The following is a 21927-nucleotide window of genomic DNA, read 5'->3' as shown; positions in this document are numbered from 1 at the left end:
GGGAACATCCCATGTTCACAGATAAGTGGGGCACGAGTCCCGTCATTAAAGCGGACGTCAAGTCCTCTGGGGGTAGCGATCTATAGTGACATGATGGCTTTTATACAGATAAGCGCGCTGCCAGTGCGGGAGGCACATGAATCTGGTCAGTCTGCTAAGGTCAGGCCAAAGTTAGAAGACAATAGTACTCTGTTCAGTAACGACACGACTCAAGCCATCCAGACGTCTATCATCGTACAGTGCATCAAACTGGAATCACCTACTTGGGATCGAAACATATAAGAGGGGACAAATCGCAAAAATATCTGACATAAGTAGTTGAAGCGGCGAAGGGAAATATACCAGGAGGCTGATCTATGGCATGTAGTACCAGTACTCGTAGGGTAGCCAATCTTATGCACAATCGCTATACAAGGTCGGGATCTACTACTACTTTGAGGAAAGGCATAAGTGCAACATATTCCGCTCGTTGCTCCTCTGTGGTAATCGCTACAGCGCCGAAATTCAGGTTCTCCAGGGAACGCTCTGACTGTGCCAGAAACCCCTTGAACTCTTCATGGGGCCACATTGATGTATTCCAAACATCAAGTACGCGTAGATTGGGGAGTGAGAGAGTATTGAATACGCCGGATAGTGGGTTACCAAATATCCAAGCTCTGCCACAGACGTGCAAGGATTCGAGTGTGGGGTGCGTGAATGGCTCCAAGGGCTGTACCTGGGAGACTACTATGCCGGTCTTTAACGAGGAGAGGTTGGGACATAGCTGGAGAAGACGGATGAATGCATCTTGTTTATCTACGTAAATCTCGACTTCTGTCAGTTGGGCCCACATGGGAGCGAAAGAAGCCAGCAGCTCGAGGTCGAACCACCACATCCCTGGAAACTTGAGACTGGTCAACGTAGACGGCAGTCGCGAGATGGATTGTGCGATAGCTGCGGTATGACCCACAATGCTTAATTCCTGAAGTGCTGGGAAAAAATTGAATGAAAATGCAGGTTCGTCCACTCCGTGAAAATCGATATAGAGAGAAGTAATTTGATTAATATGAGGCTGAAGAAGGGTTTGTGCTTGTCGGGTCCCGTTACCGTATAAATGGAGTGCCAGCGAGAGCGGTCGACCTAGGGTTCGCTTGAACCATGCCTCATAGCAGAAAACTCTTTGTTGCCAGTCATCGTGCTGGACTTCCAACCGCAGGCTGCACCATAACCTGGGCATGCCCACAACAACCTCCCTCCATCGTCGGCATATTCTTGTCAACAGGATGGGAGCTAGCCTTGACGCAGGTGACAAATACTCGTCTTCTGGGAGACAGTAAACGAAAATGTGGGATAAGATTTCAGTGGGCAAGCGCCATAGAGCCGACGATCCGAGTCTTTCGTGCAAATTGATGGACTCGATGACTTTGTCCTTCTCTTCGATGAGTTGCCCGTGAATGTTTTGGATACTCTCCATAACTGTTTTCAGTGTATCCAACTGCTGCTGGCGTTCAGTGATGATGGCGTTAAGGCTTCGGCTTTTGAGCGTGAGTAGTGCATGATTAGGATTTGGGATGGTGGCTGTGGAGTTTTCGAGGTCTGCGATCTGTTCGCGGTGACGTGGTCAATGACGCGCGGATATGAATACCTACTACTTAGACATACGGTTGCTTGTGAGCGCAGCTGAAGCAATCGGTTACTATTCGGTATGTTTATTATTATGTAATACTTCGGCACTCACCATGTTCTGCAATGCACCGATTACGTCTGAAACCGCCGCGGAGAAATTTACGTTTGAATCGATTGTCTGCACATACATGTTACAGTCGTCGGTCATGATCGTTCGAGGAACTTGAAGATCATGAAATTCGGAACTTCACGGCATTTAAAGTACAGGAGCTCACAGTAGGCTGCCTGAAGCTCCCCCATATGTATGTCTGTCCTCTGGTATCTCGGACCCCAGCTGACCGCTGCTGCGCTGCCAAACTTTATCTCTAGAACAACCCGATGGATAAGAATTCTTTCATATATTCATCCATCTTACAGTGACCCCGAGCTAATTGTGGAGACGCTGACTCGGATACCATGCTTGGTTTCAAGTGCGAATAAATATATATACATATTGTTTAACACTCATTTTCCATAACAACAAGTGAGTCAATATCATACTCTATGAAGAGGACTCTGACGTAGGCGCTGTGGCTGCCACTGCTGGTAGATGTGTCGTCCAGTGTCGTACCATCATTTGCTCGTTTCTCCCGCCGCTTTCAGCATGAGATTCACAATCAAGTGACATTCTCTACCACAACATTGGAAAACGGGTCCTCGTGTTATGAGCTCCCCTAACAATTGTCATTTGTTTCTGTTGAATTCCAAGGCCACTGGCACACTACGTTCTCCACTACGTCGAGGGAAGGAATGAGGGCAACATACTTTGCTCGCCGCACATTCATCCCCGTAAAACCACAGAAACTCAAGCGCTCCAAAGGACAATTTGACCGTGCAATAAGATCTATCATCCGCTTGTGAGGCCACTGTCTAATCTTGCGAGTGTTGCAAGCACAAGCATGAAACACGCGCAAACTGGGGAGTGATAAAGCATTGAACAAGCGAGCTAGCAACGCCCCCTCGTCAGCATAACCCAAGCACAAGGTTTGCAGGTTGGTGTGTGTGAATGGTTCCAAGGCCTGTTGACGATCTACATCTGTTTCTTCCCTCAACCGGGAAAAGATGTCGTATTGTATTTCAACCGTCAACGAGGAAAGGTTGGGGCATAAACGGAGCAAATGGAGAAATGCATACTGATCAAAAAAGCTGATCTTGACCTGTGTCAGGTGGGTCCATGCGGGATCGAGAGAGGATAGATGACGGATGTCAAACGGCAAGTCCATGACATCGAGAATGTGTATTGTGGACGGGAGTTGCGAGATATATTCCTCCATAGGTGGAATGTGACGATCATCAACTAGTATGACCAGCTCTCGAAGTGCTGGCATATCTTTTAACAAAAGTTGTGGTTTGCCCGCTCCGAATCTGCGGGAAAAATATATGGAGAGAAATGAGATTTGATCCATGTAAGGCTGAAGAAGGTTTCCTAAGAGCACAGTTGAGTCGTAGCGCATGAGTGCTATTGAGAGCGGGCGTCCTCGTGACCGCTTGAGCCATAAGTTATAGTGGAAAACTGCTTGCTGCCAGGCTCTGTGGTCGACTTCAACATCTGACCCCTTCTCGAGTCTTCTGTAGTAGTAGTAGTCGTCGTCGTCGTTGCGGTGAAATACAAAATCCTGTTGCCTGACTGTGGTGACGTTGAATTCAACATGAAACCTGCACCATAAACTGGGCATATCAACAGCAACTTCCCTCCATGGTCGGCATATTCTGGTCAACAACATGGGGGTCAGGTTCGATATGGGCAACAAGTCTTTGTCTTCTCGAAGACAGTGATGAAAAATTTGGCATAAGACTTCAGTGGGCAAGCACCAGAGAGCCGATCTGAGTCCCTTGTGAAAAGTCATGGACTGATTAATCTTTTCCTTCCGTTCGACAAGTTGCTGGCGTAAATTTTTGATATCGTCCATGACTGTTTCCAGACCTGAGATCTCGCACGACACTACATCCAGCTGCTGCTGACGTTCAGTGAGAATGGTGCTGATGCTCTCGCTGTTGGAATCGGTGGTAGGGAGGTAGGTATTCGGGACGCTGACTCGGGAGAACGAAGTGGTGAGGTCTGACATCTATGAATGGTCAGTGCCGCATCAGATATCCACAATACAAAGACATGCTTACAACTACTCGTGAACGCAGCTGAAGCGAAAAGTTATTACCTGCAGAGAAGAATGGAAAGATCAGCACTTACGATGTTGTGCAGTGCATCAATGATGTCTGAGGCCGATGAGAGATTGTCTTTTGAGTTAAATGTCTGCATGTTGTTTGCTAGCATGTGGGTCAAGAAGAAGAAAACGAATAAATAGGAGTCGACTTGGAGTTGACAATTTTATGACCGCACCGTGACGTATATCGAACCGTGATGTGACCAATTCAACGTAGGAATGACTCGCAGTGACGCAGTCAAGGCTAATAATTCAGATCAGTGTCGATTGCTTTCATCGTGATTATCCAAGAACCACTCGTCTGCACAGTAACCTTTGGAAGGGTAATGCTGTGGGCAATAGCAACTCGATTTACAAGGTCGCGACAACCGAAGGTACGAAGTGAGTTTTCCTCGTCCCCTACTGTTGTCATGGTATGGCAGGGATGAACACAGTCAGCGGGACATTGAATATGTATTGAAAGCGCCAAGCTCCATATCAGAGGACCGGTCTCGCCCAGGCAGCATTGGACATCCCAAGATTGATTTTCCTGAACAGTACGAAGTTTCCCGTAGCTTTGAGTTTTTTTATTTCCTCTAAATCCACATCTTTCATCTCGACACACCTAGACACGGCTGCAAACGCACACGCACCATATATGTCTTCAGCGCTGACCTGAGCACCAGCACAGAGAGCATGGGAATAAGATAGATGCTGAAGCGCTGATGGGCCTGCATTCCTCTCGCTTGATGCATACCCCTGCATGTCTGTATGCGAGCAGGTGTGCTCTTCTGGAGGTGCATCGCCCTGGCACAGTTTCCGGATATTCGATTATCAGGATCGATACGCCGAGGTTATCTACACATAGCAGCGCGCCCGACTAGTGGGACTCCTCCAACTTTCCTTTCTAGTAATAAACAAAATACATGTAAACAGGACTTTTGTGGCTCGACGCACTAACGGCTTCTCAACTCGGAATCAATCTCGAATATTACAGAATGTCGTCGATCACCATTTCAACCAAATACCGGGTAACTTCTGGAAGGCACCCGTATCATCGTGGACATTACAGACGTTCGTTTTATATTGTCATGGACATGTATATAAATGCTGGTTAGAGTCGCTCAGACTTCAGCAAACTCCTCCAACTTCAATCAATAACAACCATCAGAACACCTTCTCTCAACATCTACTATTTCTGCACTTAATCATGTCTCTAGTGCGCACAATCTACGATCCATTCACCGAGTTCGACAAGCTATTTGACGATGCTTTCAATGCTCGTTTCCGTCCCTCCCCTACCATCGAGGGTAATACTACATTGACTCATCGCCGTGATCGGGCATTCCCTAGGTAAGCATAATCTAAATTTTAATGTAAGTTATGTCATTGACTCGTATCAACACAGAATGGATCTACACGAGAACGCCGAGACCAAGACGGTCACGGCGACATTTGAACTTCCTGGCATCAAACAACAGGATGTCAATGTCGAGGTCCATGGAAATCGCCTGACAATATCCGGAGAGTCGAAATGCTCGGATGATTATAACAAGGGCAGCTATGTGGTGCAGGAGCGCTCTCATGGCAAGTTCTCCAGGACCCTTCAAATTCCTCAGGGAATCAAGGTGAGCACAACAATGTGAATTCCTTGCAGCAATCTGGTGCTGACAGTATTGTACCCTCCAGGCTGAGGATGTCCACGCAAAGATGGAGAATGGAGTGCTTACTGTGTCCTTCCCGAAGGCTGGACCGGACCAGCAACCCCAGCGAATTGCGATCGTGTAACGCGGTTAATCTGCTTAGCCCAACCCATTATCATTTCAAATCTGTATCATTAGCATAGTACGAAGGTGGAAAAGTAATAGCGTATATGTACAATAGTGGTTACCGGGCTCACCTGATCTTTTTTTGGATCGAAGTATTTCAATCATGATGTGCAGCTAAGAGTGGACGCCATAGAAATATAGTAAAGCGTTATCGAGAATTCAATATTCAGTGATCGTTGTGGCGGCGCTGACATGGACACTTGAGCTGTGTTTCATGTAAAAGTCAGGGATCTGTTCACTCTGAGGCTATTCCGTTCTTCGTACCTTGCAAGTGTAACTTACAAGTAGATGGAGTGTGGGGATTTGTTGATATGACTCGGATTACCCGACAAGGCGCGCGCTTGTATCGAGCGGCGTTTAAACTCCGCCCGAAGCCAGGTGACGTTTACCCGACTGTGTATTCATTGCTTAGTACTTACTAATACTCGGGCGCCCAAGACAGTGCGCTCTAAGGTGGGTTACAATACTCGAGTCGGCGTGGAAGACCGAGGTTAACTGATGATGAAAGAGGGTGACAACTAGCCGCCGTGCTGTGCACTGCACACATGGAATATCATAATAGTTGCATCAACTGGTGACATATTGACAGGCTCTGACAACATGAGGACTAGCCTGTCGTCCCACAGCCGCACAGCCTGGTACTACCCATTCAAAGTTGAAACGTTCCTGCCTCATCGAGCTTGGTTTGGGGTATTAAGGTACTACACCACTCCGGGCCCGAGGCACGCATGGATACCCAAGCTCTGATCATCGATCTGATCCGTAGGTGGAGCTACCCTGCCACCATACCATTCGTCCCAGACTCCCACGTTCCGTCCGCGTGTACTGGGCAGTACCCGGATAGCCCTCGAGCCCTCACCCATGTCATACTCTATTGTAGACAACGATTATGCTCTCGGAAGGGGTGTCTTTACTGATTCTCACTTCTCACTGATCCCGATGCCATCGTTCATCTAGTACAATCAGAAACGATCTTGGGTGAGGTATCTCTTTTTAACGCCAAATAACTTCTGGTACATTCACCCTTTGGACCGCTATCTAAACGGAAGATTCATTTAGCCATCCTTTCTAGCGGGTTAGTAACAACACTGCTCCCGACACTGCTTCTAGCGGCGCTGTTTCCCCCAGAATGCATGCAATATCGTGATGCTACTCTGGAACCATACGATAAACGATCTCTGTCGGCCAAGTTCGGCCGTTTCCTTCCGGCATATAAAAATAGGTCTCCCTAAGGTGATTATGTTGTTCCAAGCATAATTGTCTGCTAGTGCAACCTGTGAGCAATGCCCCATTACGATCATCGAGTTTAGCCTGCCACTCGAATGCTGTCCCCAATATTTACGCCCCGATCGGGTTGGGTTCCCGCATGGATAAGAAGGTGCGTGACGTGTATGAGAGAACCCTGTTTCTTCACTTATCGAATGATGGATTCGGCAGTCGATCTTGCAGCGGTCATGAGGTTGCAGCAATTAACGGTGCGTTGCTTTCTTAACACGAAGGCGAGCTAACATACCATGTCCCACCAGTACCTATACGGTACGTGCTTTCTAGCATGCCTCTTCCTCGTTCTAACTTGACAACTCAGTGTCGATAACGGCATTCTGGGTAGGCTTATCCCGACTCTTCTGAGTCCCGTCCGCTGTTAAGCTCGTTTATCCAGATCTATGAATATGTTTGTTCCTTTCACGAAGAGGTAATAATTCGTGTCGTTATACCTCGGGGTTGAGTATTGAACTGTTCAAAGTGGGAATTTCTACGTCGGTCGCGCTGGACCAAAGTAAAAGTCCTTTACATCATTACACGATATCTCCCCTTTTTTCTCATCGTCATGTACCTATGTTGTGCGTTGATGAGCTCCAGCATAATCTTCCCAATAATAAACTGACATGTTGTGTTTCAGTGAACCTCATCCCGAGCGAAAACACCAATGTATGTGGATGTACAGCAGACTTCGGCTGATGCTCACTGCATGATTTCGTCAGAAATGTAGGATATTAATCAACATTTACTCATGTACGTGCACGGTACATACTCCATACACCTCCTTGTCGAGTGCTGCTCTTTCCTCTCATAGTTGTCAGCCAGATATCACTCACTTTCTCTGAAAGTATTTCTTCTTCTTACACGACATATGCGTATTCCTCACCCGATTCAAGGTTTCTTTGCGCTCAGAATATATGCGCTCTGGAACAACAATAGAATCGTACTCTTAGGCCTGCTGTCCACTGCTTTCGTGAGTCCCATGCCCTCAACACACTCATGTTCATGATTGATGAATCAGTCAGGTTATGGTCGCAACGTCCGTTGGCATTCGTTTTACCATTATTGCCACCTCAAATAGTCTGTGATCTCACCTTCCCCCATTACTGTTCGCACATATTCACTCCACTTTCATAGTCACGGCTAGTACGATACCAGGTATCCAAGGCTGCTCCTGGAGCCCGAGCGGTGTCTTATACTTGATGTTGTTTATTTTCTTGTTTGTGTTTCAACTGGGTGTGTTTCCGGGAGCTGGGAGGATAGATTGCACACACACGCTGACTGATGCTTGCCCCAGGACTAGTATCCCTCACACTCATACATGTCATACAGAGCTGGCGGTTGTCCAAGGGCCATCTGTACGCTGTCCTTGTGAAGCATAACATATTCTACTATGCATGCGGTCTCCGTGAGTCCAGACTCATGCATATTTCTGCGCTCATTGGTGATGATTGTTGTCCCGAAAGTTTTCTCTGCCCTAAATGTCAGCATGCCAGTGCTATTTCCCAATGTGCGTACACTTCCTGCCATGCATCAATGTGATCGAGTCGTTGACGTTCCGCACACACAGTCCGCATACTATATCGTCCTGGAAGAGTATGTACCTCCAACTTCTGTTCCGAATTCCTACTACTGATAACGTCACAAACACTTTCAGCCTTCAGGTATGTATCCTTCGGATCCTCGCCACTCGCATGCATCTCCATCTCTGGCATCTCGACCAGCACATGCGCGACTCTGATGCCCTCATATGTACTTCTATGTTCGACATGTCACCTGCAGACCTTACGGTGTAATGACTTATCGCGTAGTTTATCTGTCATGGGAAGAGCGAGATTTGGACTACTTAACAGATGACTGGTTGGGGTGGGACGCACTTGACTTTTAATAATGCATTTTTGTCACATACACAAATATTACAACACGAAATCAGAGCTCATACGTACGTGATCAGAGAGGCCCGGCGGGTGCATATCATGGTCATTCCCCTTTGATTCCCCTAGATATTCATGCATACAATTAGAAGGTATATTAGCGATATCCGCTACTGCCAAGGTAGTAGTGCTACTATTCAAAACGCGAGACTGGAACGCGGGCTGAATGCGTCATGTTTGGTTTCGGTTAGACGCCTGCTCATTTCATAACTCGTGTATCATGACTCACGAACATATTCTATTGAAGGGTTGGCGAAGGGTAAGTATGGGCTATAGCGTAATCTCGTTATCATCTAGTCAACTACATAGTACGAAGCGACTGTCCGAGTCAAGTTAAAAGTAAAACGAGTAACGCATAGGATCTGTCACTAATGAGAGGGAAGGAAAAATGGTACCGTATTCTTCTAGCTGCTGACGCGTAGTCACTACTCCACCGCCAAAGATCAAACTCTCGAGGGGACACTGTGACCGTGTCAAAAATCCCTTGAATGCCTCATGAGGCCATTGTCCTACATTGCGAGCCTCGATCGCGCGTAGATTGGGGAGCGTGATGATATCGAATAACCCGAGACTTCCCGTCCAGTCCAGAAGCAAATCCCCGGATATGCGCAAGGATCGAAGTTTGCAGTGTGGCAATTCTTCCGAGGTCTCGATCACCGACGAAAACATTCCAATTATCGTCAATGACGAGAGGTTGGGACACAGGCGGAACAAGCAGGGGAAGCAATTTAGTGCGTCTACTACGATCTCGAGATTCGTGAGATTGACCCATGCGAGGGGATTGAAGCCAGACAACATTTTGAGGTCAAGCCACAGGTCCGTTAACTTGAGAGTGCGCATGCTGGGCGGCAGTTGCGCGATAGAGTGTGCGACAGAGTGAGCGGTAGTTAGTGCAGAATTAGAACTGGTCGTGTACATAACCAGTTTCTCAAGTCCCCCGAAGTCCGCCGCCACCACTGGACAGGAGCTGGCACCAGAGGATAAGCCAAAAGACAGAGACGATATTTGATTGACGTATGGGTGGAGCAGGCTTCGTAGCTCCTTCCTGTCATCGTTATGACACTCGAGTGTCAACGACAGCTGACGTCCTCGTGATCGCTTGAGGTACGTGTCATAGCAGAAAGCTCTGTGCTGCCAGTTACCGCGCCCGACTTCCAATCGCAGCTTGCGCCATAGACTCGACATGTCCAGTGCAATCTCCCGCCATCGTTGACACACTGTGGTCAAGAGCACGGGATCCAGATGTTGCGCGGGCGTCCGGTCACTGTCTTCTGGGATGCAGCACAGGAAGATTTGGGCGAGGATTTCCGTGGGCAACTGCATAATCGTGACCTTTTCTTCGACGAGCTGCCGGTGACGATAGCTGACATCGTGTTGGTTTGAGACCTGTACATTCCCCTGCTGAAGTGAATGTTTATTATTGTATTCAGATGCCAACACCTCCAAAAGCAAGCACTTACGATGTTCTGTAGGATATGTGAGCCTGCTGATGAATTTGCGTTTGAGTGGGATGTTTGCATATTAACGCGAGTGGAGGTTTGGTTGTTGGAGATGCGGATTGAAAGCAGGAACTTCTGCCGACCGTCGCGTCCCTATTTAAATTACAACGCCACACGTCCACAACGAAGACGCCTTGCCATTGTAGTTTCCCATAGCGGGTCTTATGTAAAACACCAGCCATCCACTGCTGGAGACTTTGCATTGTTGCAAAGGGAGTCAATGCGAACGCTTGTGGAATATGTGGTGACCTTGCCGGTGGTTTCGACACACTTGGTCGGCATCTTCCGATGTGGACAACGATTTGCATGGTTATCGAAGTTGTGGCCTTTATTTCGCCCTATTGTAGTTTCGAGTTTCGAGTTTCGAGTTTCGAGTTTTTGGTTTGATGGGTGTGAAGGTACTCACGAAAATCAGGCTTCGACTCTCCACACTCCTTCCGTACACATTGAATAGTTGATTCCCTTTTCGTCAATCGCGTCCGACTCTCTTCCACTGTTGAATCTTGGTAATGACACACCTGAAGCCTGAACATCAACAGTTATGTTCTTGTTTAAGTTGTGAACAATGTCATCGACATTTTCCTGCTCCAATATTAATGGGAACTAGAACACCGACTGAATATCAAAAAGGGAAATTCATACAAAGCGACTTGACGAGTGGCTCTGGGCTCCGAGTTGAGTCAGTTGACGTTGAACAGTTGATGATATGCTTCCTCAGAAGAGTAAGCATACTGGTCGTCATTCTAGTAATGTCACTGTCTCAGCCATGGCTATGATCCGAGAAGCAAATGTGATGGGTCGAAGAATTCAGGGTACAATGCACAGATTGATTGAAGGGGATGTTGAGGGATATATATATGGATCAAACAGCTTGGATCATCGTCACGTGGACCCGTGCAACCTATACCCACTTTCACAAGTGATACGTACGCGTAAGAATTGAAGCTTCGAAGTTTGGTGTGTGTAAATCTGTGTTTATTGTGACGTTTATCTGATAGGCAGGCCCAAATGTTGAAACGAGATAAGAGCTCGATGTCGAACCATAGCCCCAGGGTGTGGAGACTGCGCAGAGTGGACAGTGTCCTGTTCCGCTTCTGAATCCTCCAATTACATGTCTTCCCTCAGAAGAGAGTTTATTCAACTCCACGATCCAATTGACTCCAGGTTAAGTTGTTCGTAGCCATCCCAGCCAAATTTTGCAAAATATTAACCACGATTCAATTTGATGCAGATTTACGACTGTGATCATCCACTACCTCGAGATGAATGAGGGCCATGAATTTTCGATTCTTGTGATGTATGTGTCGCTAGTACATAGTATCAAAGCCGATGTTCAGGGCGTAACACTGGATCACTTGTTGGCTGCATGGATATCTAGAAGGTCATGTCGTAGATAGTCACAACTGCGAAGAGAGCTTCGATTGCAGTACTATGATGGCGTCGAGTACACAGAATTCCAGTCCAAGTATCGTCTGTTTGAGCAACTAAGTCAACGATGTGTAAGGATTGAATTCGGATGTGCAAGAATGTTTCAGAGATTCTAGTTCCGTTGAATCATAGGCAGATTGCTAACAAGCATAGGTTGCGATATCTGCAGCAAGCGGAGGACTACGTCCGGGCGATGTGTGGGATCTCGGGATTTATCAGGTCAGCCAGAGCTCGAGGTAGAAATGACTTTGTGAGCTTGAAATTGCGCGGAGTGGACGGGAGTCGCGAGAAACATTGCTCAGTAAGCGGCTTATTGGCTATTAGCTCCTGGAGTGCTGCGAGGTCCTTTAAGAAGCAGTCAGGTTTGTCAGACAATGGATAGAGAATGATAAGATTGAATTTATGAAAGACCGAAGGAGGCTTCATAGCTGAGTTGAGTTTCGAACAAAAGAGCAGCAGGTGGGTGCCAACGAGAGCAGACGTCCTCGTGTTCGCTTGAGCCATACGTCAAAGCAGAAAAGGAGGTTCCCGCTGTCTTCTGAGGTCGAATGACCGCTTCCTGACTGAAATCTTATCCTACATTTTCGTTCGCTGTCTCCCGGAAGACAAGTATTTGTCGCCTCATCGAAGCTGGCCTCCATCTTGTTGAAACTTGACCCGAATATGTTGACGATGAAAGAAGGTTGCCACGAGTACGCCTAGTTTGTGCTGCAGGCTAAATGGGCCAAAGAGATGATATGACTCGCCTGTGCATCGTGATGGACAGGATGATCTTTTGCTCCTGTTCAGTAAGTTATCGTGAAGGTTGTTGACTTCGTCGATGACTGTTTCCAGACTTGAGATGTCATGCAAAATTGCATCTAGCTGCTGCTGGCGGTCGGTGATAATGGCACTAATGCTCTGGTCTTTAAGCTCGATTGCGCAGTGGTTGGGATTGGAGAAACCGGGGTGTATGGGGTTTCGACATATGGCCCGGGAATCTGACAATTGGTCAATATCACATCATATGAATCTACATAGACAAACCATTACTCAATTGTGACAGTGCACTAATGATATCCAGGCCAGCGAGAGATACGTCGAGTCGTCGACGTTCTCTTTCGAGTTGACTTCTGCACGTCGTCAGTACTGGCGCGGGTGTGATTAGAGTGGATGAAGACTTGAACTCGAGGCTCAATCGAGGTTACAGAATCGAAACTCATGGTTTGGGTTGGTCATGACTTGCAGCAAAACGGCTAGTGTCAGTGTGTAAGACACCCGGTGACCCGGCACATTGACAACTAAATTCAAACTCCGTGCTTCGCCTGCCAGCTTTTCTCGAGATCGACCAAGTAGTTCGACTTACCTCAAGGCCTTACTCTCAAAAGACGTACGTCGCAGACTGGTCATGACTCTAGCAGTGCAATATTTAAATAAGATCCTTCGAATATACTCAACCATCCTAGGCTGTACTTTATCAGCCTCTATCCGGCCTACATGGTATTCACCAGATCATCATTCAGACGAAGACCGACATACTACATCTGCCCCATTTTAGATTACTGTATCTATGTGGACAAAAGCGTGTTAGTATGATGATTACTTGTGTGCATTTAACACGGCCGAAGTTGATCAGAAGAGGTTGAGCGTTCCTTGTGTACTAAACATAGATCCTTCTAAGGCGATTGCTTGTTTCACTGGCAAATTGTCCGTTAGTCACGGTGCAGCCTGTGAGTAACGCTAGAAATCAATATCGGACTCTAAAAATCAATCTATAGTAAGCTTGCACCTACATACATCTCAACTTGCTATTGAACTCAGATGTTCGACTCTCGCTGTCTGCTGTCTAGGTACCGCTAATACTTTGATGTACTGGTGCGTGCTCACTAATCAGTTCACCGTATCATTACTAACTACGCAGCCAGACTTACTCCGAGTCCATCATGATGGTGGAGTGACGGTCCGACTCGTATTAAAAAACATCGACCAAGCCTAGCCTGCCGCTCAAATGCTGTCCCAAATATCCGATCGTGCCGGGTTCCTGCAGAGATAAGAAGGTGCGTGACGTATGTGCGAGGATCCCGTTTCTTCACTTACTATCAAACAAATGCAGATGGAGTATTCGGCAGTCGATATCTCAGCGGCCACGAGTCTGCAGCGATTAGCGGTGCGTCGCTTTCTTAATAACACGAGAACAAGTTAACATAGCATATTCCATTAGTACCTATACAGTATGTATTGTCTGAACGGCTTCTTCCTCGTTCTAACTTGAAAGCTCAGTGTCGATGACGACGTTCTGGGTAAGCTGATCCTGATATTTTTCTGTCCGCCGTTAAACTTATTTATTCAGACATATGATTATGCCTGTGCAATTCATGAAGAAGTAGTGACTCGTTCCGTGACAACTTCAGTGTGGATACTGACAATATATTGTTCAAAGTGGAAATATCTGCATCGGTCGCGCTGGACCAAAGTAAAAGCCCTTTACATCATGACACGACATCTCCCTTTTTTTCTGATCGTCATGTACCTATCTCGTGCGTCGATGAACTCCAGCACGATTTTCCCAACAACGGACTGACGTATTGTATTTCAGTGAACTTCGCCCCGAACGAAAAACCCAATGTATGTGGATATACAGTGGACTTACACTGATACTTACTGCATGAGTTCACCAGAAATGTCGGATATTGATCAATGTCTACTCATGTACGTGCACATTACATGCTCCATACGGGTCCCTGTCGAGTGCTGCTCTTCATCTCGCAGCTCTCAGTCAGATATCAATCATTTGCTCTGAATGTATTTTTTTTCTTACATAACATATGCGCATTCCTCATCCGGTTCATCGAGGTTTTTTCATGATTAGAACATATGCGCTCTGGAACAACAATAGGATCGTACTTGTAGGCCTGCTGTCCACTGCTTTCGTGAGTCCCATTCCCTCAACGCATCCAATCTCATGGTTGCTGAATCATCCAGGCTATGGCCGTGACATCCGTCAGCGTTCGTTTTGCCACCATTGCCACCTCATATGGTTTGTGACTTCACCTTCTCCTGCTACTATTCGCACATATTCACTCGGCCACTTTCACAGTTACGACTAGCGCGATCTCAGGCATCCCTAGCTGCTCCTGGAGCTCAAGTGGTGCTCTATACTTCATGTCGTTTATTTTATTATTTGTATTTCAACTGGGTATGTTGCTGGGAACCAGGAGGATAGATTGCAAACGCGTGCTCACTGACACTCGCCCCAGGATTGATCACACTCACACTCACACGTGCCATACAGAGCTGGTGGTCGACAAAGGGCCCTCTGCAAGCCATCTTGGTGAAGCATAACATATTCTACTATGTATGCGGTCTCCGTGAGTCAGGACTTTGTATGTTTCACGTTTCCGTACTCATCGGTGATGACTACTGTTCCGAAAGTTCTCTCGGCCGTCAACGTCCTCGTGCCAGCGGCATTTCCTAATGTGCGTAAACCTCCCGGGACCCTTCGATATGATCGTGTCGTTGATGTTCCGCACATACAGTCCCCATACTACACTGCCCTCGAAAAGTATGCACCTCTAACTTCTGTCATTAATTCTTACTACTAATAACATCAAAACACTTACAGCTTTCAAGTATGCGTCCTTGCGATCCTTGCCACGCGCATGCACCTCCATCTCTGGCATCTCGACCAGCACATGCACAACTCTGATGCCCTCATATACATTTGTATGTCCGACATGTCACCTGCAGACTGTACGGTGTAATGTCTTGCCATGTGGCTTATCCGTCGTGGGAGGAGCGAGATTTGGACTAGTAGATGACTGGTCGGGGTGGAATGCGCTTGACTTATAATAATAATGAATTTTTGTCACATACACAAATATTATAATACGAAATAATAGAGCTAATACGTGATCAGAGAGGCCTTGCGGGTGTATATCATGGCCATTCCCCTTTGATTCCCCTAGATCTTCATGCATACAGTTAGAAGGTATATTAGTGATATCCCTAGTACTGCCAAGGTAGTAATGTTACTATTCAAAACGCGAGGGTGGAACGCGGACTGAATGAGTCTTCGTTTCAGTTAGACGCCTGCTCATTTCATAACTCATGTATCATGACTCACGAACATAATATATTGAAGGGTTGGCGAAGGGTAAGTATGGGCTATAGCATAATCTCGTTATCATCATCTAGTCAACTACATAGTATGAAACAACTGTCCGAGTCAAAGTAAAACGAGCAACGCGTAGGATCTGTCTTTAATGAGAGAGAAGGAAAAAGGGTACGGTATTCTTCTAGCTGCTGAGCAGCGACGCTCAGAACGGGTATCTGGGGATATGACGAATCATTTGACGATGGATGTCATTTTGGATCAAAGAATGTTTGACATAGTCTATTGAAGGGTTGGCAATGAGTAGGTATAGGCTACATATAGCATAATCGTGTGAGCATCATTTCGTCAACTATGTACATAAACTGTCCCAGTCTAGTATTCTAAAAACAAGGAACGCGTAGTATCTATCACTAGTTTGAGAGATGGGAAAAGAGTAACATATTCTGCTCGTTGCTGAGCCGTCGTCGTCACTCTACCGCGGAAGATCAAGCTTTCTAGGGGACACTGTGACCGTGTTATCAACGCCTTGAATTCTTCGTGAGCCCATCCTCCTATGTTGCTAACTTCGACGATGCGTAAATTTGGGAGCGTGACGTTAGCGAATAGCCCAAGAAGTCCGGACAAGAGCGAGTTCGTAGATAAATTGCCGGAAATGCGCAAGGATTGAAGTTTGGTGTGCGCCAATTGTCCTGAGGTCTCGATCGCCACCATGAATACTCCACCCATCGTCAACGACGAAAGATTGGGACAAAGACGGAGCAAGCGGGGTAAGGAAACTACGCCCACTACCAGAACCTCAAGATTTGTGAGACCGGCCCATGAGGGAGAATTGAGGCGAGTTAACCTCCGAAAGTCAAGCAACACGTCCAATAACCTGAGACTGCGCATCTTGGGCGGCAAATGCGTGATAGAGTGCGTGATAGAGTGCGTGACAGCTGGTACTGGATCTAAACCATCCGACGTGTATATAGCCAGCTCCTCGAGTCCGCCGAAGTCCGCCGGCACCAGTGGAAAGGAGCTGGTACCGGAGGATAACCCAACATGCAGTGAGGAAATTTGATCGACGTATGGCTGGAGCAGGCTTCGTAGCTCTGTCCAGTTATTGTTATCACACTCGAGTGTCAACGACAGTTGACGTCCCCGTGATCGCTTGAGGTAGGAGTCATAGCAGAAAGCTCTCTGCTGCCAGTCTCCGTGCCCTATTTCCAATCGCAGCCTGCGCCATAAATTCGGCATGTTCACAGCAATCTCCCGCCATCGTTGACATACTGCAGTCAACTGCATGGGGGCTAGATCTGGCGCGGGCGCCCAGTTTGCGTCTTCTGGGATGCAGCAGAGAAAAATTTCAGCGAGGATTTCGGTGGGCAGGCGCCCGATAGGCGATGAAGATCCCCTGGGAGGACCGATGGACTGCACAATCTGGGCCATCTCTTGGACGAGTTGCCAGTAACGATAGTTGACATGGCTTGGGTTTGAGACCTCGCGCATGACTACATGCGACTGCTGAAGTGGATGTTTGTTCAGATGCCAACACCTTCAAAATCGAGTACTTACAAGGCGACTAATGGTGCCCGAGATGGCTGATGAATCGACGTTTGATCGCATATTGACACGAAGGAGGTTGAGATGTGAAGATGGAGGTCGGAAATGATTCTGACGTTCGGCCAACCATTGCGTCCCTATTTAAACTACAACGCTTCGCAAACCACAGGTCCACAACAAACATACCTTGCTATTGTAGTTTTTCGCAGCGGGTCTTGTGTGAAACACCGACCATCCACATCTAGAGACTTTGCATTGTTGCAAAGAGGGTCAGTGCGAACGCCTGTAGAATTTGTGGAAGGGTGACTTCAACATACTTAGTCGGCACTATTAGGTCATCCGGGAATTTTGTTTTGTTTCGCAGCTTTGTGGAGCTGTGACCTTTATTTCGCCTTATTCAGTAGTATTGTGTTTTTAGTTTGATAGGTGCGAAGGTACTCACAAAACCAGGCTGTGGGTCTCCTCCCCACATTCCTACCGACCTTACTAGTATGTACGCACTAAAGGGCCAAAACTGGCACCTCGACTAGGAATGTCGTAGAGGCTGGACGGACCTTGGAAGAGGCAGAAGTAGGTTTGAATCAAACTGTACGATGCACAGCCATCCGGTCCCTAGATTCGGAACACATGGCAGGCCTACGATGTGCTCTTCGGATAGAGTACTGTTCGGAACGTGCGCGTGAGGCCTCGAGGCTGAACAAACAGCAGCTATAGGAAAAGGTGTTATCGTGATGAGAAGCATAGTGTGATAATTCTATGAAACTGCGAAGAAATAAATATCCGATGAAATTTGAGATCATATTCAATTGAAACAGTAGGTAAGAACAAAACCTTGTGTAAAGTATTTCGATCAAGACTCTTCAGATTGTGATACTACAACTTGAACTTCAAGAGAAGGAATAAGAGCAATGCACTCCGCTCGCTGCTTGCGTCTCATCATCGCTTCAGTGCCCAAAATCACCGTCTCCAGGGGACAATTTGATCGTGTCAGGAATGACTTGAACTCCTGATGAGGCCATGGCACACCGTGAATTTCAATTCTGCGTAAACTCGGGAGTGAGAGAGCATTGAGAAGGCCAGGTAAAGGGTTTGGGGTTGAGTATTCAATATCGCTGAGTAGATGATGTGGGTGTTGAATGATGTCGACGATGATGTGCAGGGATTGAATTCGGATATGCACGAGTGGTTGAAAGATTTCAGTTCTATCGAATCTTGGGCGGATCGTTAAGGAGCAGAGGTTGGGACATAGCTGCAGCAAGCGGAGGATCGTATCCGGGCGATGTATAGGGATCTCGACATTTGTCAGGTTAGCCCATACGGGCTCACACGAAGGAAAGAACTCGAGCTCAGAATATGGTGATGTGACCCTGAAACTGCGCAGAGTGGGTGGCAGTAGTGAGAAACATTGTTCAGTAAGCGGCCTATTGACTATTAGCTCCTGGAGTGCGGTGAGGCCTTCCAATAAGGGGTCAAATTTGTCAGAAATCACGCGACAACAGATAGAGAATGATGAGATTCGATGTATGTAAGGTTGGAGGAGGCGTCGTAGCTCGATCGTGATCGAGCTAAAGCAACAGGTGAGCGCCAATGAGAGCAGACGTCCTCGTGAGCGCTTGAGCCATATGTCAAGGCAAAAGGGAAGTTCCCGCTTTCTTCTGAGGTCGTATGGCACACCTAGCCTGTCCCACAAACTAGGCGTACCCACAGCAATCTCCCTCCATCGTCGACATATTCTGGTCAACAGAACGGGGGCCAGCTTCGATGCAGGCGACAAGTACTTGTCTTCTGGGAGACAGTGAACGAAAATATGGGATAAGACTTCAGTCGGCAAGTGCCAAATAGGTGATATGAGTCGCTTGTGCAACATGATGGACGATATGAGCTTTTCCTTCTGTTCAGCTAGTTGTCGGTGAAGATTGTTGACTTTGTCGATAACTGTTTCCAAACTTGAGATGTCGTGCAAAGTTGCATCTAGCTGCTGCTGGCGGTGGGTGATAATGGCACGAATGCTTTGGTCTTTAAACTCGACTGCGCAGTGGTTGGAATTGGGGGAAGTGGTTTGGGAATAAGGTGTTCCAACGTCTGGCATCTGGTAAATGGTCAATAACACATCAGATACTGTACATCTACATAGACAAACCACTGCTTGCGAACGTAGCTAAAACGAATGGTTATTGTTTGCACTGTTTGAAACTTCAGCACTTACGATGATATGCAGTGCACTAATAATCTCCGAGGCCGGCGAGAGATTGACGTTTTCTTTTGAGTTGGTACGCATGTTGCTTGCTGGCGCGGGTGTAGATGTTCAGTGGAAACCCGGATTCGGGGCCTGGATGAGTTGTGCTGGTTTCGGTGCTCGCAGCTTACGAGTATCATAGTGTGCGTAGACACGGTCCTGCCCAATGCCCACCGCCTGCCGCGGTCGTGACGCGGCCGTAACGCGGCGTGACGCGCATGTAACGCGGCACCGACGAGCCTTGAGATTTCGAAAGCTTGACGCGGCGCCATTAATCCTATATTCTACATTCAACTTCCAGATCAAGTTGGATGAGTTCACCACCATTCCTGTGTTATTTTATTTGCCATAGGGCCATGTACAACTATGCATACATAAACCAGTGACTATTTTCTTTTCCTCCCTTTCTGGACCCTTCGAGCCTGTGGAGCACCGTGACATCGACGTTTAACGGGCGGACATTCTTCAGCCGGCAGAGAAGGAACCTTCGGATAGCTCGTCTGCAGACTCCAAAGATGTAGCATCAGAGTTATCACTGAATAAGGAGCCGTGCTGTCAATCACATAAGTTAGATATCTATTGAATGGAGCAGGTAATGTCTTCCTCACTTCAAGTTCACTCTCGCTATAATCTCTTCCAGAAACCCATTCAGCAGGAATTCCGAGATACACATTCCATCGCCTGTGATGTTGGCCAGCATCCAAACCCCACTGCTGGTTGCCTGCAGGTCCTGCTTCTTCGGAATCCTCGAATATCCTTGCTTCTAGTGCGGTCAGACACTCGAGGTCGATGTCAGCCACGAAGCTGTTGGTAGGATAGCTTATCATGGGTTATAACAAGTGTACTCCGTATTTTCAAAGCACTCACAAAGGCCATGATACGATTTACAAAAGTGTGATAATAAGGGCTTCTTCTCTAGGCCAGAGGAGACAAAACGAAAGAATGCTTACTGAATTTGTTACAGTGCCGTGTCATAGGCGCGTCACGACTGCGGCAGGGCCGCGTCAATTTCACCTGGCCCTCATAGTGTGGCGAAGGACAAATATGGTATAAACGGGGTCTCAACATGGCACCGAATCATCGATCCACTTGTGCACGTGTGAAAGGCGAGCTTAAACAAATCCGGGTCAGTCACTTTGCACTTATGATTTGCTTATGATGAGGATCCTGCAAGATTGGCTGTTGAATCGTACATCTTGGACCTTCATTCCAGTATCTAGCTCAGTTCTAACACAACTCAGAGGACGACGGCCGGCACAGTGGTATACTTTTGTGCGGCTTAGAGGAGCTCAACACCATGTGTTTGATTTTGAAATACACAACTATGCCGCAATGGCCAAGCAACATTCTGGGACCCCATGCCTATCGCGGCTTCCTTCATCCTAAATAATGTGGGTCCAGTGCTCTTTCGACCTGCAAGGAAAACAGCTCTGAGCTGTAATACAGTATGCAAGGCAAGTACTCTTTCCACGGAGGGCTGGATCTCCCGAGGTGTCTTCTGCATTGGCCGCCACCCGCGGCGGTTGACAGTATTCGTATTTCAACTGTGATCAACACGTGGACTCACTCTTCCATTGGCCTTGTGTACAACGCAGTCATATTATGCATCTTCGCCACTTAAGATGCATTTAATGTTGTGTGTTATTAAATTCTGAATCGTTTATCCGATGACTCTGGAGCACTATGAGGTCATGAATAGGCTCACATCGCGACGCCCTACCATTCGCCAGGCATCACTATTTTGCCAATTTGATCTAAGGACTACCAAGGTCACGTTCCTGGTATGCGTAGGATATAAAGGCCAGCCTGCATCTCACTATGTCTACTCACCTCAAAGTCATCATTCGAGATCAGATCGCGTATCAGAAATGCATTTCTCCGCCCTCGCTGTTATTGTTGCTTTGACAGTATCTTTGCCTGTTAGTGGTAATGCATGCAGCAACCTAGGCCAGGCTTGCAAAGTCACCACGGATTGCTGCGGTAACTTTTATACTTGTAGGGGGGTGAGTATGGATCGTTTGTTTCATTCGGCATCATGGCTCACCCTTTGTAATACTCATAGGGAACCTGTCAGTACACCTCTGAAGAGTAGTTGCAGCCAGAGTTACTGATATGTCGCAACAGTGAGTCATATCCCTGTCTTCTAATTCATGATGCCATGACTGACAGCACAATACATAGTTTGTTGTTGGGTCGGTGAAGGTTCTGTGCAGGGTTAAACAATGAACTTTGGATAAGGGAAAATATTTACTGTTGTACCAAGAAATGACTCGCAACTGGGAAAGCGAAGCTATGAGACAGTTATCTTCCTTCATGTCAGA

The 21927-nt window shown here is 47.1% G+C and overlaps 9 protein-coding genes across 9 annotated transcripts; 3 read left to right on the top strand and 6 right to left on the bottom strand.

The window, feature by feature from the left end:
• Positions 1 to 154: 154 nt before the first annotated feature.
• HD556DRAFT_1048920 (uncharacterized protein) lies at positions 155 to 2037 on the bottom strand. The gene is made up of 3 exons (XM_041295993.1): positions 1718 to 2037; positions 1642 to 1659; positions 155 to 1582 (listed from the first exon to the last, which is right to left on the bottom strand). Exons 1-3 carry the CDS (start codon positions 1811 to 1813, stop codon positions 407 to 409), a joined length of 1290 nt encoding a protein of 429 aa, XP_041153996.1. The 5' UTR covers positions 1814 to 2037; the 3' UTR covers positions 155 to 406.
• On the bottom strand, positions 1820 to 3780 carry HD556DRAFT_1414881 (uncharacterized protein). The gene is made up of 2 exons (XM_041304296.1): positions 1975 to 3780; positions 1820 to 1907 (listed from the first exon to the last, which is right to left on the bottom strand). Exon 1 carries the CDS (start codon positions 3708 to 3710, stop codon positions 2319 to 2321), a length of 1392 nt encoding a protein of 463 aa, XP_041153995.1. The 5' UTR covers positions 3711 to 3780; the 3' UTR covers positions 1820 to 1907; positions 1975 to 2318.
• Positions 3781 to 4722: 942 nt separating this feature from the next.
• On the top strand, positions 4723 to 5993 carry HD556DRAFT_1048741 (HSP20-like chaperone). The gene is made up of 3 exons (XM_041295992.1): positions 4723 to 5138; positions 5194 to 5413; positions 5475 to 5993. Exons 1-3 carry the CDS (start codon positions 4996 to 4998, stop codon positions 5571 to 5573), a joined length of 462 nt encoding a protein of 153 aa, XP_041153994.1. The 5' UTR covers positions 4723 to 4995; the 3' UTR covers positions 5574 to 5993.
• A 1135-nt stretch (positions 5994 to 7128) lies between these two features.
• On the top strand, positions 7129 to 8670 carry HD556DRAFT_1449650 (uncharacterized protein; the record flags this gene model as incomplete). The annotated part of the gene is made up of 14 exons (XM_041307628.1): positions 7129 to 7150; positions 7200 to 7219; positions 7275 to 7307; positions 7359 to 7455; positions 7515 to 7543; positions 7597 to 7627; positions 7689 to 7721; positions 7771 to 7847; positions 7900 to 7954; positions 8012 to 8110; positions 8172 to 8282; positions 8341 to 8384; positions 8445 to 8470; positions 8532 to 8670. The coding sequence occupies 14 exons, from the start codon at positions 7129 to 7131 to the stop codon at positions 8668 to 8670; spliced, it is 816 nt and encodes a 271-aa protein (XP_041153993.1).
• A 362-nt stretch (positions 8671 to 9032) lies between these two features.
• Positions 9033 to 10606, bottom strand: HD556DRAFT_1047809 (uncharacterized protein). Its single transcript, XM_041295989.1, has 2 exons — positions 10269 to 10606; positions 9033 to 10209 (listed from the first exon to the last, which is right to left on the bottom strand). The coding sequence occupies exons 1-2, from the start codon at positions 10326 to 10328 to the stop codon at positions 9142 to 9144; spliced, it is 1128 nt and encodes a 375-aa protein (XP_041153992.1). The 5' UTR covers positions 10329 to 10606; the 3' UTR covers positions 9033 to 9141.
• Positions 10607 to 13833: 3227 nt separating this feature from the next.
• HD556DRAFT_1047752 (uncharacterized protein) lies at positions 13834 to 15676 on the top strand. The gene is made up of 13 exons (XM_041295988.1): positions 13834 to 14014; positions 14065 to 14097; positions 14155 to 14251; positions 14311 to 14339; positions 14393 to 14423; positions 14484 to 14516; positions 14568 to 14644; positions 14697 to 14751; positions 14812 to 14910; positions 14972 to 15082; positions 15147 to 15190; positions 15251 to 15276; positions 15337 to 15676. The coding sequence occupies exons 1-13, from the start codon at positions 14000 to 14002 to the stop codon at positions 15473 to 15475; spliced, it is 789 nt and encodes a 262-aa protein (XP_041153991.1). The 5' UTR covers positions 13834 to 13999; the 3' UTR covers positions 15476 to 15676.
• A 427-nt stretch (positions 15677 to 16103) lies between these two features.
• Positions 16104 to 17674, bottom strand: HD556DRAFT_1414793 (uncharacterized protein). The gene is made up of 3 exons (XM_041304295.1): positions 17557 to 17674; positions 17383 to 17481; positions 16104 to 17331 (listed from the first exon to the last, which is right to left on the bottom strand). Exons 2-3 carry the CDS (start codon positions 17431 to 17433, stop codon positions 16201 to 16203), a joined length of 1182 nt encoding a protein of 393 aa, XP_041153990.1. The 5' UTR covers positions 17434 to 17481; positions 17557 to 17674; the 3' UTR covers positions 16104 to 16200.
• Positions 17675 to 18220: 546 nt separating this feature from the next.
• Positions 18221 to 19237, bottom strand: HD556DRAFT_1414788 (uncharacterized protein; the record flags this gene model as incomplete). Its single annotated transcript, XM_041304294.1, has 1 exon — positions 18221 to 19237. The coding sequence occupies one exon, from the start codon at positions 19235 to 19237 to the stop codon at positions 18221 to 18223; it is 1017 nt and encodes a 338-aa protein (XP_041153989.1).
• A 740-nt stretch (positions 19238 to 19977) lies between these two features.
• On the bottom strand, positions 19978 to 20427 carry HD556DRAFT_1414781 (uncharacterized protein; the record flags this gene model as incomplete). The annotated part of the gene is made up of 1 exon (XM_041304293.1): positions 19978 to 20427. A coding segment is annotated over one exon (244 nt), but the record flags the coding sequence as incomplete, so codon positions are not given.
• Between the last annotated feature and the right edge of the window lie 1500 nt (positions 20428 to 21927).

This window comes from Suillus plorans (assembly GCF_016647745.1).
Source record: "Suillus plorans strain S12 chromosome Unknown HD556scaffold_91, whole genome shotgun sequence".
In the NCBI taxonomy this organism is placed as follows: Eukaryota; Fungi; Basidiomycota; class Agaricomycetes; order Boletales; family Suillaceae; genus Suillus; species Suillus plorans.
The sequence above is the reverse complement of the archived record's forward strand: the minus strand, read 5'-3'. Positions and strand labels throughout refer to the sequence as shown.

What these genes read in the sequence shown, in the direction of transcription:
- HD556DRAFT_1048920 (XM_041295993.1), bottom strand. Translation starts at nt 1,813, where the DNA reads ATGACCGACGACTGTAACATGTATGTGCAGACAATCGATTCAAACGTA.
- HD556DRAFT_1414793 (XM_041304295.1), bottom strand. Translation starts at nt 17,433, where the DNA reads ATGCGATCAAACGTCGATTCATCAGCCATCTCGGGCACCATTAGTCGC. An exon ending in CGGGCACCATTAGTCGCCTT is followed by an intron (nt 17,332 to 17,382) that starts GTAAGTACTCGA and finishes CATCCACTTCAG; the next exon opens with CAGTCGCATGTAGTCATGCG.
- HD556DRAFT_1047752 (XM_041295988.1), top strand. An exon ending in CACCATTGCCACCTCATATG is followed by an intron (nt 14,752 to 14,811) that starts GTTTGTGACTTC and finishes CCACTTTCACAG; the next exon opens with TTACGACTAGCGCGATCTCA. An exon ending in TGCCAGCGGCATTTCCTAAT is followed by an intron (nt 15,191 to 15,250) that starts GTGCGTAAACCT and finishes CCGCACATACAG; the next exon opens with TCCCCATACTACACTGCCCT.
- HD556DRAFT_1414881 (XM_041304296.1), bottom strand. Translation starts at nt 3,710, where the DNA reads ATGTCAGACCTCACCACTTCGTTCTCCCGAGTCAGCGTCCCGAATACC.
- HD556DRAFT_1048741 (XM_041295992.1), top strand. Translation starts at nt 4,996, where the DNA reads ATGTCTCTAGTGCGCACAATCTACGATCCATTCACCGAGTTCGACAAG. An exon ending in CGTGATCGGGCATTCCCTAG is followed by an intron (nt 5,139 to 5,193) that starts GTAAGCATAATC and finishes GTATCAACACAG; the next exon opens with AATGGATCTACACGAGAACG. An exon ending in AAATTCCTCAGGGAATCAAG is followed by an intron (nt 5,414 to 5,474) that starts GTGAGCACAACA and finishes TGTACCCTCCAG; the next exon opens with GCTGAGGATGTCCACGCAAA.
- HD556DRAFT_1047809 (XM_041295989.1), bottom strand. Translation starts at nt 10,328, where the DNA reads ATGCAAACATCCCACTCAAACGCAAATTCATCAGCAGGCTCACATATC. An exon ending in CACATATCCTACAGAACATC is followed by an intron (nt 10,210 to 10,268) that starts GTAAGTGCTTGC and finishes CATTCACTTCAG; the next exon opens with CAGGGGAATGTACAGGTCTC.